This window comes from Oreochromis aureus, linkage group 13 (genome assembly GCF_013358895.1).
Source record: "Oreochromis aureus strain Israel breed Guangdong linkage group 13, ZZ_aureus, whole genome shotgun sequence".
Lineage (NCBI taxonomy): Eukaryota > Metazoa > Chordata > Actinopteri > Cichliformes > Cichlidae > Oreochromis > Oreochromis aureus.
The window spans coordinates 13,367,958-13,383,532 of record NC_052954.1 but is presented as its reverse complement, the minus strand read 5'-3'; the positions used below and the strand labels follow the sequence as shown (position 1 = coordinate 13,383,532).

The 15,575-nt window shown below is 40.8% G+C and overlaps 2 protein-coding genes across 5 annotated transcripts in view; one reads left to right on the top strand and one right to left on the bottom strand.

The window, feature by feature from the left end:
- The window catches only part of mcu (mitochondrial calcium uniporter), a 56,470-nt gene extending 53,083 nt beyond the window's left edge, over positions 1-3,387 (bottom strand). For both annotated transcript variants that reach the window (XM_031732074.2, XM_031732075.2), the window contains exon 1: positions 3,205-3,387. In XM_031732074.2, the coding sequence (XP_031587934.1) occupies positions 3,205-3,321 (117 nt within the window). In that variant the 5' untranslated portion in view covers positions 3,322-3,387. The remainder of the gene's footprint in view (positions 1-3,204) is intronic.
- A 4,642-nt stretch (positions 3,388-8,029) lies between these two features.
- The window catches only part of micu1 (mitochondrial calcium uptake 1), a 37,207-nt gene continuing 29,661 nt past the window's right edge, over positions 8,030-15,575 (top strand). For 2 of the 3 annotated variants that reach the window (XM_031732073.2, XM_031732071.2), the window contains exons 1-3: positions 8,031-8,169; positions 14,002-14,166; positions 15,200-15,395. In XM_031732073.2, coding sequence (XP_031587933.1) covers positions 8,168-8,169; positions 14,002-14,166; positions 15,200-15,395 — 363 coding nt within the window. In that variant the 5' untranslated portion in view covers positions 8,031-8,167. Of the gene's footprint in view, positions 8,170-14,001; positions 14,167-15,199; positions 15,396-15,575 lie in introns of all 3 variants that reach the window. The other variant, XM_031732070.2, reaches the window with a different exon arrangement.

The following is a 15,575-nucleotide window of genomic DNA, read 5'->3' as shown; positions in this document are numbered from 1 at the left end:
ATTCAGGGTAAACTAACATGTCTGTCTGGCAATACAAGAATGGTTGCCTCGTTGTTATTTCCTGTTCATTACTCTGAAGCTCACTATCTAAAACTCATAAACACTGGAGAGCAGGCAGTCAGTGCTAGTGATCTTGGGTAATCAGTTTTTCAAGTTGACGATAGGAACAGATATGGCTTAGACTAAAAGTTGAGTCACACTGCAAACTTTTAAAACAGTCTGAATATAGCCAAACCAATAAGAGCACTGCTGACGGTTCTTTCAGATTCCTCATAATGCAAATGTGTTGCTTTCATGTATCTTTCTGACATGATTTCACTTCAGGTTTTCAGGTTTTTGGGTCATCTATGATAAAACTAAAACAGGACTTTATAAAACTGAAATCACTTAGCGTCATGATAACCGTCACTTACAAAGACAATGAAAGCCCTGCGAGAAAACTCAGATCAGCTTTCTCACCCAAGAAAAACTCATCCCACTAAAAATGCCCCCTGTGTATAGATGGTAATCCAATATCAGCTATGTTGACCACACATTATTATCACTTCTCTCCTGCTGAGCCACCGGCCATGATGTGATAACATCCGAGAACAGAAACGAAGGTCATCGTTGTAAAACCCAAATGTCATAAAAAACGGTCTCTGGATTGCCATCAGTTATTTTTCACACAACATGGGGTCATACACCTGCCAATGAAGACCGGACTCATTAAGTAGCGGATAAATGGCAGCCGAATGAACATTTGCCCCATCATTTCATACCATATACCTGTTTCCCCCCTCAGTCTGTAAATGTTGGATCGCTGAGTCTGAAACCAGTTTGTCCGTGAATGGTAGGATAACATTGATGGAACTGCCATTGCGGACCCATCTATCAGTCATTCAGCTATCTCATCACCCTTAGCACAGCCAAAAGCTTAGAGTCACTCTCTTATCACACTAATCCGGACAAGTTCAGAGCTGAGTCTGTGAAGGCAGCACGGATAAATTAGTTTACTCCTTTACTGATTGGATTAAAAGCCAGGAGCGGGCCTCGGCCCCCTGGCCCCAGCTGCTCCAGTCTCCAGCTGTTCAGCTTTAATGAACATAGGAGCTTTAATATAAGTAAATGACAACAAAAACAATATTTAATGCCTTTTATTGCCACATTTTCCATATTTTAGATGCAAGATATGAACATATTGACCATCTCGCAGTACAGAAACTCCCGACGGATTTATAACCCTTTTACAAGGAGTATTCCCAGTGACTCACCTCTCCTACTACACGTCAGGAAAGCAGCATCATATATGACAGCTGGCTCAATATTAATCTAGTGCAGGTTACATGCAACCATATGCAGCCCACTGTCTCCTTTGCAGCCCCATCATCAGAGCCATTACTCAGCTCAACATTTCCAGTTAGGCTCTAGACACCATATTTAGGTCTTCTTTGAAACACGTGTGCATACAGCCTGCATGGAAACTGTATGCATCCCACTGCAGCTTTAATCAACACTAGTGCCGAAACAGGGTTTCCACTGGAAGACTCACAAATGAATACAGAGGCTTGGCTGTCACAAAGTGACAGGCCCGCGTTAGGGGCCGCCGCAGCAACGCTTCACTGGACGGAGACACAATATGACAGACAAACAACACTACAAACCTGGGCAGCCTGAAATAAAATGAAAACTTATTAGGGGCCAACTCTGGCGAGAGACAGTGAGCAGTAACGTGCTTAAAACACTTAAGGCTTTCTTAGAGATGGAAGAGGCCAAGAATATCAATTCAGACTCAAATTTGTTCACTGTAATAGTTCACAGTGTGAGACAGTTCACAGTGGGTCTAGTGTGGAGATATGGAGTGCGTGTGTCTGTTCTGACAGCTCCTTAACCTCCGGGCTGGCCTGCTTCACTAAGAAGGAAAGCCTCATTTAATTTCACAAGGCCTGTGAAAAGTGTGCCTGTAGATGGTGTGAGAGATAGAGAGAAAGACAACAAAACTCTTAAAACATTACAGCAGTACTTCTACCTACTGCAAAGACTTGCATATTCCCAGAACCCCATCCTGGGCTTCTTCTCCCTCCTCAGGCTGCTGCTGTAAAGACTCACAGTTTCCTCTGTGACCCCCCACCCCCACCCCCCGGCAAGGGGGGAGGGGGTCGCAGTGGCAGGAAAACACTGTGCAACTATTGCATCGTAGTGACAGCTCTGTAAACGCAATTACCTTCCTGTTATTGTGAACATTGTTGAGGGTGCATCCATTACTACAGTGACCATGTAAAGAAAAGACCTGCATCAGCTTGCAGGAATACCCAGGATTTCCCTGCTGAATGGGGAAACACCCACAGGGAGGGGAGAAACAGCAGGCCGGCTGGAGAGTCTGACATCATCCAAGTACAGACTTCCATGTTCCTGTGAAGCCTCGTATTTGTGCATGGATAAACAGTCAGTGCATCTATGGATAACTCTCTTTAGCTCTCTTGCAGACACACACACACACACACACACAAGCACAACTTCCTCTCCAGGTCTGGACAGATGTTCATTATTCTGAGTTTCTGCTGCTGCACAAACACACACCAGGTAATAGCAGAGAGATAAGGCGAACCATCAGCCACGGGCTCTCAATCACACCTTTATTGCAAAAGCACAAAAAATAAGGCATCCATACCCTTCCACAGTCAAACCAACCCTAGCAGGTACTGCAACCTAGAAGCTCAAACTGGGTCTTATTCTGATTCATATTCGCTGATCAGAATGATACTGGGATTAACATATGCCTGCAAAGTTGAAGGATTTCTTCTGGGTTTTTTGTTTTGTTTTTTTAAATCACGGGTTATGAAGCATTTGAGAGGCGAGTGTTTGAAGGCTAGTTACTGTAAACGGCGGGGCAGCGGCAGCGGGGTGTCGATGGGTTTCAAGTGCTCCAAAAAGCTGCATTGCCTCTCTGTCAAACCTCTACGTCCCACCGTGGATTAAAATATTCACGCGACACCAGGTTGGGATACGTATCATGACTCGTCGTGTGCCTCACCTTTACGTGAAGCTCGACCTCAATGAAATAAATTAAGGGGGGGAGATATTGACGCTAGTTAGCTTCACTTCCTTAGCCAGCCCCGCTTGCCTTCTCTCCGGTCCAGCCTCGCCAGCTCGGTCCCTACCCCTCTCTCTCTCTCTCTCTCTCTGTCTCTCTCTCGGAGCTGTCTCAGACGTCCTGGGACTTACCGGTCTTATATGCTGATGATGCCGCTGTGAAGACACAACAAGTGCCGGGCGGCTGCCGGCCACCGCTCCGCTGCTTCGGGACAAGAGGAGTACTGATCTACACACTTTCACAGCCATCTCTGTAGTGAAAGCTCGCCGTGAAGGAGACTGCTGCGGGCGGGCGGACGGAGAGGCACCGAAGAAGCACAGAGGGAGGGGTGGGCGGGTTTGCGGGGCTGGACTATGATATACACATGCCCAGTGTTGCACCAGTGTGCTAAGATAATGCACTTCTGTGCGCACTAGTTCAAAAAATGTATGTTATGCGAAGACTCCATTACACCTGTCTCCAGTGACAATATACCCTACTGCAATTCAAAAAAAAAAAAAAAAGTCTGGTGATATATACCTGTAGTGGCATGGGTGTAGGAACTATATACACACATCTCAGTGAAAATCATTCTGTTTTTATGTCTAATGTGTTTAACCAAATAGGAAAACATGTGTACTATGTTTTTGTTTTTTTAAAAAGAGGGTTTCATTCTTAAAGCTTCACACTTAACCTAAAGCTGACTTGACTTGAAAGACACAGTGCACAGTGCAGCCTGTCTGAATGTCTTTCTGTCACTGGTCACACCATCCATCTATAGCCAAATATTAAATATAACCTGTCCTTCAGTCACACTTATGTCCCTTTGTTCCAAAGGAGGGAAATCAAGGATCAAATATAAGTGAATTGATCTTCAGCGGCTTTTAAACAGGTAGGCTTTCATTACATTTCAGAGCTTCTGTGGTGGTTCAGTGGGGCAAGCAGTCATTTATGAGGTGCACTGTTTTCTGGAGAATCACTCATCCACTGCAAATTCAGCTAATGGGAGTGGTAATGGGTCTGTTTGGTCAATGAATGTCAAGGAGACTCCCCACCGCGGAATGCAACCTGTTTTTTTCTGTAATCTTTGACCAAGCCCGTCATATAATACCACCTACCACACCTGTGTTGGTCAAGGGTGAGTCCAGATAGGCAACTCTTAAAAGACAAAAACAAACACATTTTGTGTAATTCACTGCAGTGATTTATGTGATCACATGGTTTCTTATCACAATTTTAGGTCCAAAGTAAGGAGCAGAAAGATAAGGAGTCAAATTTGTTGTTTTGTTGCTTGTCTTCTGTTTTTTTTAATGTATTTATTTCAAATACAGTAGCAGTATGTCATTGCTCCTAAACTCATCCCAGTTCCTTCTGTACTTCTTCAGGTGCACTGCATCAGGCTGTGTGGGTGATGCAATTTAAATGCAAATTCCCAGCCATGGACAAGGATCTGCTCAAGGCCTCAAGCCTGCATCGATTCACAGGGCGGATCTTTTGTGTGGTGCCAAACACTACCGAGCACTGGCTCAAATAAACCTTTAGACGTCTGCTCTAACTGTGTCATGGCGGTGGTGCATTTGCACATGATGCGTCAGCAGTGTAAACTAAAGAGCTTGCAGCAAAGAAAAGCTACCTGCATGTATTAGATTTCATTAAAGCTAAGACGTGTATGATTTGTTTGTACTCCAAACTGTGTCCACAGCATTAAATCAGCTAATAAAGAGAAGCTATACATATCAGACCTTGGTGTTTGAGCTCAGTGTAACCTAAAATGCCTTACATGCCACATTATTGTAACAGCACAACTTCTTATCTTCCTCAACATCTACAGTTGTGATACTTCGGGTGAGTTATCACCAACCTAAAGACACTAAAACTGCAGGTGGAAGAAAATAAAACCAGGTGACACCATTCCTTTTGAAAGTAACTAAGTATTTAGATATATCCAAGCCACACCAAAGTGGGAAAAAAACCCTTTATGGAAAATCTCAATCATACTCCAGTTAATTTCACTCAGACACTCGTGTTAATACATTAAACCCCATAAATTAAAATTCCAAATGAATTACTGATATAAATTGGACATGACAAGTCTCTACAGCACTAAATTTGTGCGACTCAAACAAAACCACTGCTGACACTAATCTTTTTTTTCATGGTTATCCTCATATGATTGAAAAAAAAAACCTTTTTAATAGAGACGGTACAGATTTGAAACACCCTCTGCCAACATGTCTCAAGGTCATGATGAGTGATTTGAGGAGAGTACAAAATGAGGTGTGTTTGCTTGCCTCATGAATATGACTGTTCACACAGGTCTGTGCTTGAATGAAATGTCACCCAGCGTGAAAATACAAAAGAGCTCCGCCCGTGGTTTTATGAAAGAAGTAACGCTTAAAGACAGCACGCATGGGTGTGCAGATGTGGAATACGTCACAGAGAAATAAGACTGATGTAAGTGGAGCCAGCTTTTGTCCTCATGTCAAAAAAAGAATAAAAAAGAAGGTGTTGTTGTTGTTGCAGATGAACAACACACCCTCATGGATTTACAAAGGTGTTCCTCAATGTGGTTCTCAACAGTGTGACACCCTCTTAAACCAACCAAAATTAAAAGACTTAACAACAGTGTCTAAACGTCCTTCTAAAAACAGTTGAGGTTTGGTCTTATCTTCTGCTCCACCTTTGCACTGCCACATTTGCACGACGGCTTTAATCAGCAGTGGAAGGAAGACATGTTTCTGAATATGCTTCCATGCCTACAGAGACATTTTCAGCCTGGATGTTCATATTTATTTATATGTAGGCTGACATTTGCACTGCATGCATTCTTCTTTATTCGTGTGGCACAAGTTTCATAGAAACTCCATTTCCATTCTCTGAACTGTAGCCCATTCATTTTGTACAAAATATTATAAAACCAACTTTCATGTGATGCATGTTTATGGGTCAATAAAGGAGTCAATATGAATAAGATGAATAGCTCAGAATTAGAGCGCTGGTGTGGACTTCTAGGTCACGCTGAGGTTATTGTAGTAAAACTAATAACATCCAATTTGAAATTTCAGTATTTGACAGGTTTATATTGTGGCATTCTGGTGATACATTGTAAGTTCTAATGAACCCTGCGCTGAAGAGCTGCAGGCATATTTAAGCAGTCTCCCTTATTTAAGAAAAACCAAACAACTGTAGACTAAAAGACAGCAGAGATACAATTTGTTCTAACAAAGATGTTATGAAAAGATAAAGGGATGAGTACAGATGACAATTTGCAAAGGAGGAAGGCAGCAATATTAGTTGCAGTGTGTGAACATGTGATATTATTATACTGTTGATAATCACTTCAAGTGTGTATCACCCATTTCAGACAACACATCCAGACAGACACACAAACAATCATAGAGAGCCTACACAATGAAGCATTTTGCTGATTTATTATAAATTTATAGTTTAAGCCATGACATCTGGTTGCATAAGCATTGCATCCTACTGCATGTATTGCAAAGATTGCATGACCTGAGGCTGTTAGATGGACATATAATGCCTTTAAAGCTTGTGTGTTCAATTTCAGATATATCTTTGTGTGTTCACTCATTTCACTTAGTAGCTAAGGGATAATCAGATTATCAATCTAAGTCTGACTAATGAGAATAATTAATATTATTAGAACTCTTCTGACATTTCTGGCATTTCTAAAGGCCTAGGTTGTGCATCATTGTGAAATTTGGGTGACATTGTTAGTGGATGTGACAAGAGCCTGCAGTCATGAAACGTCCCAAGGCAAGCTCAGCCGCTCTCCAGTGTTTCCTTTCACATTATGCATGCAAACCACCAGATAGGTTGGCTCTTCAAGGCAACGATTATAGCTGGCACACTGTGAAGGGGCTCGTTATTTAATCTGGAGCTCTATAAAGACATATGACTGAAATCAGACACTCTGTCAGTTCAGTTTAATATTGTTAAATAATACCTAATAAAATGTCTTTTTTTTTTCTAAATTTTTAAACCTGAAATAGAATTGTTGAATCTGTATTTAGGGGTTACATTAGTAGGTACACCTTACTTGTACTGGATAGGACCCTCTTTTTTCCCTCAGAACTGCCTTAATTCTTCATGGTATCGATTCAATAAGGTACTGGAAACAGTACCTCAGAAGTTTTGGGGCATACTGGAATGACAGCATCACACAGTTGATCCAGATTTTTGGGCCGCAAACCCATGATGCGACACTCCTGTTCCTCCGCATTCCAGAGATGCTCTATTGCATTGAGATCTGATTACTGTGGAGGCCATTTGAGTAAAGTGCACTAATTGTCATGCTCAAGAAACCAGTTTGAGATTATTTCAGCTGTACAACACGGTGTGTTATCTTGCTAAAAGTAACCCTTAACCCTCACAACATTACACCACCAGCAGCAGCCTAAACTACTGCTGTAAGGCAGGATGGATCCATGCTTTCATGGTCTTTACACTAAATTCTGAACCTACCAGCCAAATGTTAGAGCAGACACTAAGACTTGTCAGTCCAGGCAATGTTTTCCCAGTCTTCTATTGTCCAGTTTTGGTGAGTTTGCGTCAATTGTAGCCTCTTTTCTGTTCTGAGCTAATAGGAGTCCCACTTGGTGAGGTCCTATGCAGCTGTAGCAGTGTGTTGTGTGTTCACAGATGCTCTTCTGGATGCCTTCCTTGTAAAGAGTGGTTATTTGAGTGACTTGAGTTGCCTTTCCTTGAAGCAGTCTGGCTATTCACAAAGAGAACTGCCAATCCCTGAATATTTTCTATTTTTTAAGCCCTATTAAAAAAAAACAGTTTTGTAAAACAGTTGTGCTGGGGACGATAATGTACCTATTCGACTAGACAACTTAAAGTCCCCACTAGACTTTTGATTTTCCAGTACTTACACTGTAATTCCGCCCAAACCTGGACGGAGGGATGATGGGAGGGTGCCTGTGTGAAATGCATGGGGCTGGTACGGAGATTGGAGTTGTCCCACCCTCTCTCTGAAACACGGAACTATTAGCGCAGTACTCCATCACTGCAGACACACTGAGCAAAGACGTACTCTGAATCGGTGAAGACGTTATTATTTTGGACTGAGTGGTGTTTTTATCGCTGCTTATGTAAGTAACCGTGCCTCGTATGAGCTATAAGAAAGCTCTGTAATGACGCAGTGTGTAACAAAACGATGAAATAGCTGCTAGTAGAGCTAGCACTTGCCATTAAATCTAACGTTAACTAGCTAGCTAGCCAGCGTGAGTTACCTCACGAAACAATTACTTGACTGCCGAATTAACCAGCTAAGTATTGACATTAACAAGTGACTGACGATAGAAGCATTTAGTTTATTATTGGTTAGACGGGTCGCTGCTAACCTTGTAGTCCGTCATGCTGTTGTCAACGAAGTTAACTTGCGGCTAAAAACAAAACACTGGGGTCACTATCCATCAAATGAACAACTCTAGCTGTTCGTGTTTCCGTTTTAGCATGCCAAACGCAACACTAACATCACCTTAACCAGTGTTTTTGAGCCAGTTGTTGACAGCTAGCTGTTTTTGTGTGGTTTTTTGGTATGTGTTAGCAGTGGGCCATGTCATATTGAACATAAAGATAGGAAGGAGTATCTTTCAGTTGTTTGTCTAAGATTATTATTATTGCATGTTTACACGAAACACCCAGAGACTAAAAAATGATTATGCTTCAAAGGTTAGCGTAATGCTAGCTCTTACTCAAAGCAAACATTTCCTAATTTACTTGGGAACAAGACATACAACAGCAACACTTTTTTTGGGCTTGGGTGTCGCAAAACACCCATTAAAAATTCAGGTCTGCACGTTTGTCTTTTTATGTATATTATTTTTAAACGCTTGGATTGAATTGAGGAGCAGAAGTGTGAGTAAATGTATAATGCACGTATGTAAGAGGCCATGTAAGGCTTTAGAAGTAATTTCTGTAAGTTTAAAATCAGTCACCAGGTAGCCAGTGTATTGTAACAAAGGTGGGAGTTTGTGAGAAAATCCTGACCAAGATATACACTTGACAACGATATGCAGTTTCTGAAAGCTTTAGTTGTTATTTTTATTTTAATGAGGTACTCGTGCATATATCCAAACTGTTCTTTTTCAAATTATGAATACCCTTGATACTTATGAAAATAATCCCATGTCTCTGCGTATGTGTACCCCTAGGGTGGGAAAAAAAAAGATCCCCAAGCAGCAAAAGGAACTGCTATATTTCTTGGAATGAATCTCTGGTCTCACCTGAGAGCATAAAATGTTATTTTTAATGCCACAGGCTGTTTAGATTACACACACACACACACACACACACACCCCTTTCTTTTTTCTTTTTTAAAAAAAAAAAGGTTTGCTCTCAGGGGGTGTAGAATAATTGATGAGGACGTTGATTTACCTGCTCCTTCTTCAGGTCCAGGTCCAATGTACCTTGTCACCAGACTTATGATGATAGTTTTCTATCATTGTAGCTTCAGCTGAACTTAGCATTGAGCTTTTGGGAAAGAGTAAAAGTAAAATGCTGTAATTAAAAATGCGCTGGATTCAAAAAATTAGGTTGAATTCTTTAAATATGATGTAAATTAATATTTTGAAATGCTCATAAATACATGGAAAAAGTTGCCTGATATCAGGAGGGTGGCACTGGATTTATAAAGCTGTAATAACTGTATGGAGTTTAGTAAGTAGTTAAGACATGCTCTGCAGGATTTAGGATATTTTCACATGTACTTTGATAATAATGAGCATTAAACTTTAACACAGCCACCCCCTTTGTTGTGGCTGCTGCGTTCCAGATTTAGCTTGCATTGATGGAGTTGATAAGGAGACAAGCGTTGCAATCAAAAACAGCACTCAAAGTTTGAGCATGCCAAAGGAATGAAGTCTCGCACTCAAATTTCTCCAAAAATGTGCCAAGACAAAGCATTCCTGCATGGTGAAGTACAGGTGCAAAGAAAGAAAGAAATCATCAGATGTTACTCCTTTATAACCTAATTTAAACAAAATATCAGGAACTGTAACAGCTTGATTACCTTTAGTTTGTAATCAAAATATGCACGCTATTAGATGTAATGGCATGTGATAATTCAAATGAGGAAAACCTTTTTTAATGTAACGTTTTCAAAAGAGTACATTGAAGGACTCTTTGTTGGTTTGTGATCAGACTGAAATGATGATGAAATGCTGTTTTCCTTATGATATTCTCTCTTTTACAGCTTTGCTGTTTTGTTCAGATGAAAGGTGTATGTTTTTCATTATACAGAACGTGCACATGGTAAAATAGAGAAGAGTAGAACCAGAATAAATGTATATATGCCACATAGATGTGAATGAGAAGCAAATTTTGGACTGACTGCTTCATTTCTTTACAAAGTTAGACATAACGAATGTGCAGGTTTTTGTTGGAGTGTGGCTCACTGGCTTTTATGCAAGTTAGTTCCCAGTGTCCTTTCACAAAGTTATTATCTGAACTATTACTACTATCTATTCACTGAAACTTACAGATGTTTGGGATCACTCAGCATCTGTTCATCTTTGGTTTTAGACTAATAAACAATTACTAGCTTTCCACTTGGCTTTGTGTAGGGCTGGAGATGTTGTTTGGGAGAGACAGGCTGCTGAAGACAGCTGAATTATAGATAACATTGCTGAAGTTGATAACATGTAGTTTTGTTACTTTAAGTGCTGTAAAAGGTTTCCAGACCTAAATCTGTTATTCTAGAAAAACGATGTAGCCACTGAGCTGCTGTGCTAGCTACAGAGTATTAGTTGTTAATGCCAAAGAAATCTGACTGTACTTAAGACCTGTTACTTAACTTCCTTGTGAAAATGCAGGTAATTATATTTGCATAAAATGGCAAATGGTTGGTTAATATTGATATCACATTTATATGCAAAAACAGGTGCATTAGATTTTAAAAACTTTATTTTGAAAAATGGCTTTATTTAAATTTAAATATCGTTTAAATAAAAAAAAAAAAAAGTGAAAGAAATGTAGTGGAGGTTGCGGGGGATAGGTGGCTGTCTGGTTTGGATTTTCAACTATATTTGACATGAGTGTCCCAGCAGCAGCACTCACGGCTCAGGAAGCTTTGCATTTAAGCAACGTGGAGCTAGGGGATAGCTTACAACCCTCTGACACTTACATTGAACAGCCGCAGAGCAGACTGTGCGAGAGACCCTTAGTAATTGTGAGACGGAGAGCGTGCTGCAGGCAACTGTGATGATCCCTTTGCAGGTTCACCTTTGGAGACCTTAATTCAAGTTTTTAAATCACTTTCTGTCATCTTAGCTCCAGCTGAACTAGGCATCAAAGTTTTTTGGGAGGTGTGAAAGCAAAGCGCTGTGATGAAAATGTGCTGGATTCAAAAACTCAGACAAAATGAGTGCATTTTAGTGAAAATGAAAGCACTCATCAGTGCACTCAGTAATTATGAGTTAGATAACGCAGAGTGGAAAATAACATTTGGTCAGCTGCTGTTCTGGGAGCCAACTAATTTCAAACTGCTGGAAAGATATTCAGAGGATGAATGTGTGGGCACATGTGCAGACACTCACTGGCTCTCACACAACTGTGGGGATATACAAATGTCATAAATATGTTAGTTAGTTTGCATTTGGAAAATCTTTCTTTACTGTACATGTACCTTGGTGAATTTTGGAAAGGTATTAAAATATAAAGAAGTTTATTAATACTAAAGCTCTCTGCAACACCAACAACTTGCATTTTTGGGCTTTCTTGTTGCATTGTGTGAGTTTTGCTCTGTTTCTATAAAGTTTTGGTGCTGTTCCTTTACCATTAGGCTTTCCCCCAGTTCCAAAAAGTATAATAGTGTGGATGCACGCTCATTGTTCCCTTTAGTCCTTATTGTCATGGGCTACTGAACACTCCAATTAGCATATGCCATGTCTTCTTCTGTTCTTTCTGCTGAGTCTGCTTGATAGTTGGTGCCTGAATTGTTAATAGGATATTGACAGGTGGTAGCTTTGAGCCTCAGTGGGGTTAACTCCTCCATCATGTAGTTTGAAAAGTGCACACATGGGAGCTACAGATACACACCAGTAGCCCCTTTCCTAATTGTTAATCATCTTTCCGTGACACTGAAGAATTAAGCAACAGTATAGCTGAAAATGAAGTTCTGGAGCTTAGGTGCACTGGTGGCAATTAGTTTTATCCCTGATTTTCCGTTGTTTATTAATTGAGGTGTGTGTGGAAACCAGGACTTTCTACATTGACTTTTGAAGGGACCATTTTGCCTACAGTGCTGTGGGAAGGCAGATCCCAATGGTGAGCTCCCATTGTTCTAAGCTTTGTCTCTTGAGATGACTGTTAATTAGTTTTTTGGGGGGGTTAAATTCTGCAAATCCTTACCTATGACTTCCATGGTTTATAATTGGACAAGGTAGGTGGGTAGACAGGTAGGTTTAGTACTGTGGTAGCTATATGCTAGCTTTACAGTGTTTAGAGGATCTTGTGGTATGAATCCACATGTGTAGTTCATCCATCTATACGTCTGTTCCTTTGCTATCTTATGTTTGTATTTGACCAGGATTGGCTGGGATTGGAGTCTATATCAGCAGACAAAGGGCGTAGAAAAAGCAAACAACCAATCACTCTCACATCCCCACCTACGGCCAGTTTAAAGGGATAGCACACTGCCATTCTAATCCACTAATAATTTTTTTGAAGCATGTTTTTTTAAGTAAGTGTGTTAAATCTCAGCTAAATAATCCTATTTTTGGTTTCTGCTATAATCGGGCATCCTTACTTCACAGTGGAAATCCGACTGCCTGACATGCTGCTTGTTGGAATCAAAATCAAAGCAAATAAAAATACTACAATTGTGGCTACAAATCTTAAGACTAAAGTACAGGTTTCTGTTTTTATTATGCTAACTAAGGGAGTTAATGAAAGATAGGAGTGCACACACATATAACGATTCAATTGCCCAACAAGTTTAATCACAGAGATTAAAAGTAATAACTTAATACAAAAAATGCTTAAATTAGTCACTAAATATACAGGGCTGGGTGTTAATAGGTGCTGAGCAGGAAGCACAGAGGGCAGATCCTCACCTGTGTGGTCTTTGACCAGGTTTGTTTGGTTAATAATCTTTGCAGCACATTGACTATGAAGGGCTGATTCACACAGACTTATCAGAACAGTTGTTTCAACATTTATTATAATTAGCCTTGTGCAAGATGATCAAATGAAATGGCGCATATAGTCTACATGTAATCTGCTATGGTGCTAACCAAAATATAAAAGAACGACTGAATAAATTGATTTAAAAAAACTGCACTAAAGTATGCAGTATGTTCACAGCATGAGGAAAAGAAACTGCTGATATTCCCGTTTTGCTTGGCAGGTGATAGCAAGGTGGATATTGGGCTCAACTCCCTAATACCACTTATGGTGTGTAGATGGGTGGTTGGGATACTCTTGAGGGGGGTTTAATTCCCCACAGCACCCATCCAGTCTCTGCTGTTCACATCTCATACCAGATTGTGATATTTCCAGTCAGGATGCTTTCATTGCTCCTCTTCAGAAGTTAACAAGACCTTGGGATATGAATTTGGTCTTTTTTGATTTCCTTAAGAGGCTTCTAAACTTTCTTTACCACGGTTTAGATCTGTCTGTGACTTAAACTCTGCAAAGCACTGATGTTGGCTCTAATCTGAGGTAGCATTAACTGATGATTTTTAAGACAGATAAAAGTAATGAGACTGTGTACTCAGCTCAGAATTTTCATATGCTTTGTATTCAGATACTTAACATGAAATTATTTCATAGTTTTTATTCATTCAGTTTTGACATACAGTAGAATACAAAACAGAAACACAATTTAATAGGTGTGTGTTGCTTTTTTCTGTCATTGTACATACCGACACTGCAAGAGTGTCATCTGTCTCTGTCTCACCTTTACTCTTGTCCCTCTGCAGGATGTTCCGCTTGCGGGCATTGTCCGCCGTTTCGGTGGGGCTCGCACAGCTGTCCCGGCGTTATCACAGCGGGGCAGTGCGAGAGTCCGGCCGGAGAAGGCTGATGCTGGCAGCCCTAGCTGGGGTAACCGGTGTGTCTGCTAGTGCTGGACTGCTGTGGAAGAGGTAGTTTTTTGGGTTTTTTTACACCCTTGTGCCTCATTTTATTGCTCTTAAAATAATAGTGGTCTTAAAAAAATACTGCATTTGTTCCTTAAGAAGCAATTTGAAGCAAGCTGATGTGTAAACAACTCTGTGATTTACAGGCAACCTGCTCAAGGTGCAGATTGCTTCTCAGCTGAAGGCCTGTCTAGTGTTGCTTAATACAATGTGGCATGACTGGGAATTTAATTTAAACATGTTTGTTGAGGTTCATTTTTATGGATTTTTTGTCACTTGAATGACACACCATTCTTTGGAGTGGGTTTTCCATCATGTGTTTAAACTTCAGCACTATGCTATGGGACACCATTCAGTGAGCAAATTAGGACTTGCTTTTGGCTCAGTACTCAAAAGCAGCTGGACTTTTGAGCACATGTTACATTTCATTCTCCTGCTTGTTGTGTTTTTATGGCTATCCATTGCCTTAAAGGCTGTTGTTTAGTTAAGACAATGTGGTGGGGAAGGTGTTGAGGTTAGAGCTCTCTGGGGACACACTGACTGTGCTGCAGGAGGCAGAGTGATGGATGGCGCCTCAGGGCGTTTGAGACTGATGGAACGAGACTGTTCCAGGCCTTCACCCTGGGCTTCATTTTCAACGCGTGTCATTAAACTGAATTATTCAGCCTGCTCCAGACAGTCCCAGCTATTTATTATTATTATTCCAATTTCAGTTTAGTCAGAAAAATGGTGAAGTGGGAGTCTGCCATAGTAAAACCTCCCCGCATTGCACCGATGAGCAAAACACAGCAGAGCACATAATCTCCTGGCTCTTTTGCCTCTCTGTTTTTCAGTCTGTTTAGCATCATAGCTACAGTACACACCTAGCTGCAAAACACAGTCTGCTACATACCTCCCGAGATCTCCTTGGTACTAGAGCAAAGCACAAAGACATATTGCTGAACTTAACTATCTTTTCAGATAACATCGAGCTGTCCCCCAGGTATTGATCTGTTTTGTAATCTGATCTGTCTTTTTTAAAATTTATTTACAAAACCAGAGCATATGCAGATGCCGGGTCTTCTGTTCGACACTCTGAACAAGTAAGTGGAGAGGAACCGGATTTTGGGAGACACCCAGACTCCGAAACGGATTCAGAGAAATCGGTGGAGGCCAGCAGTGGAGATGAGGATGAAAAAGACGAAGGTGGAGAGGGGAAAAAAAAGAAGCAACGCTCTGGATTCCGTGACCGCAAGGTGATCAATAAACAATAACCATTCAGCCATGCAGTCAGTCTTCCTATTTAATTCATCTCCACAGTGGTGTTTTGAAACCCCCAGCAAGCAATTTCCAGTATGCCAGAGCTAGTGTATTTTGACAGAATATTTGCTGAGACCAAGAAATGTAATGGGGTAATCAGCATGCATAAAGAACAG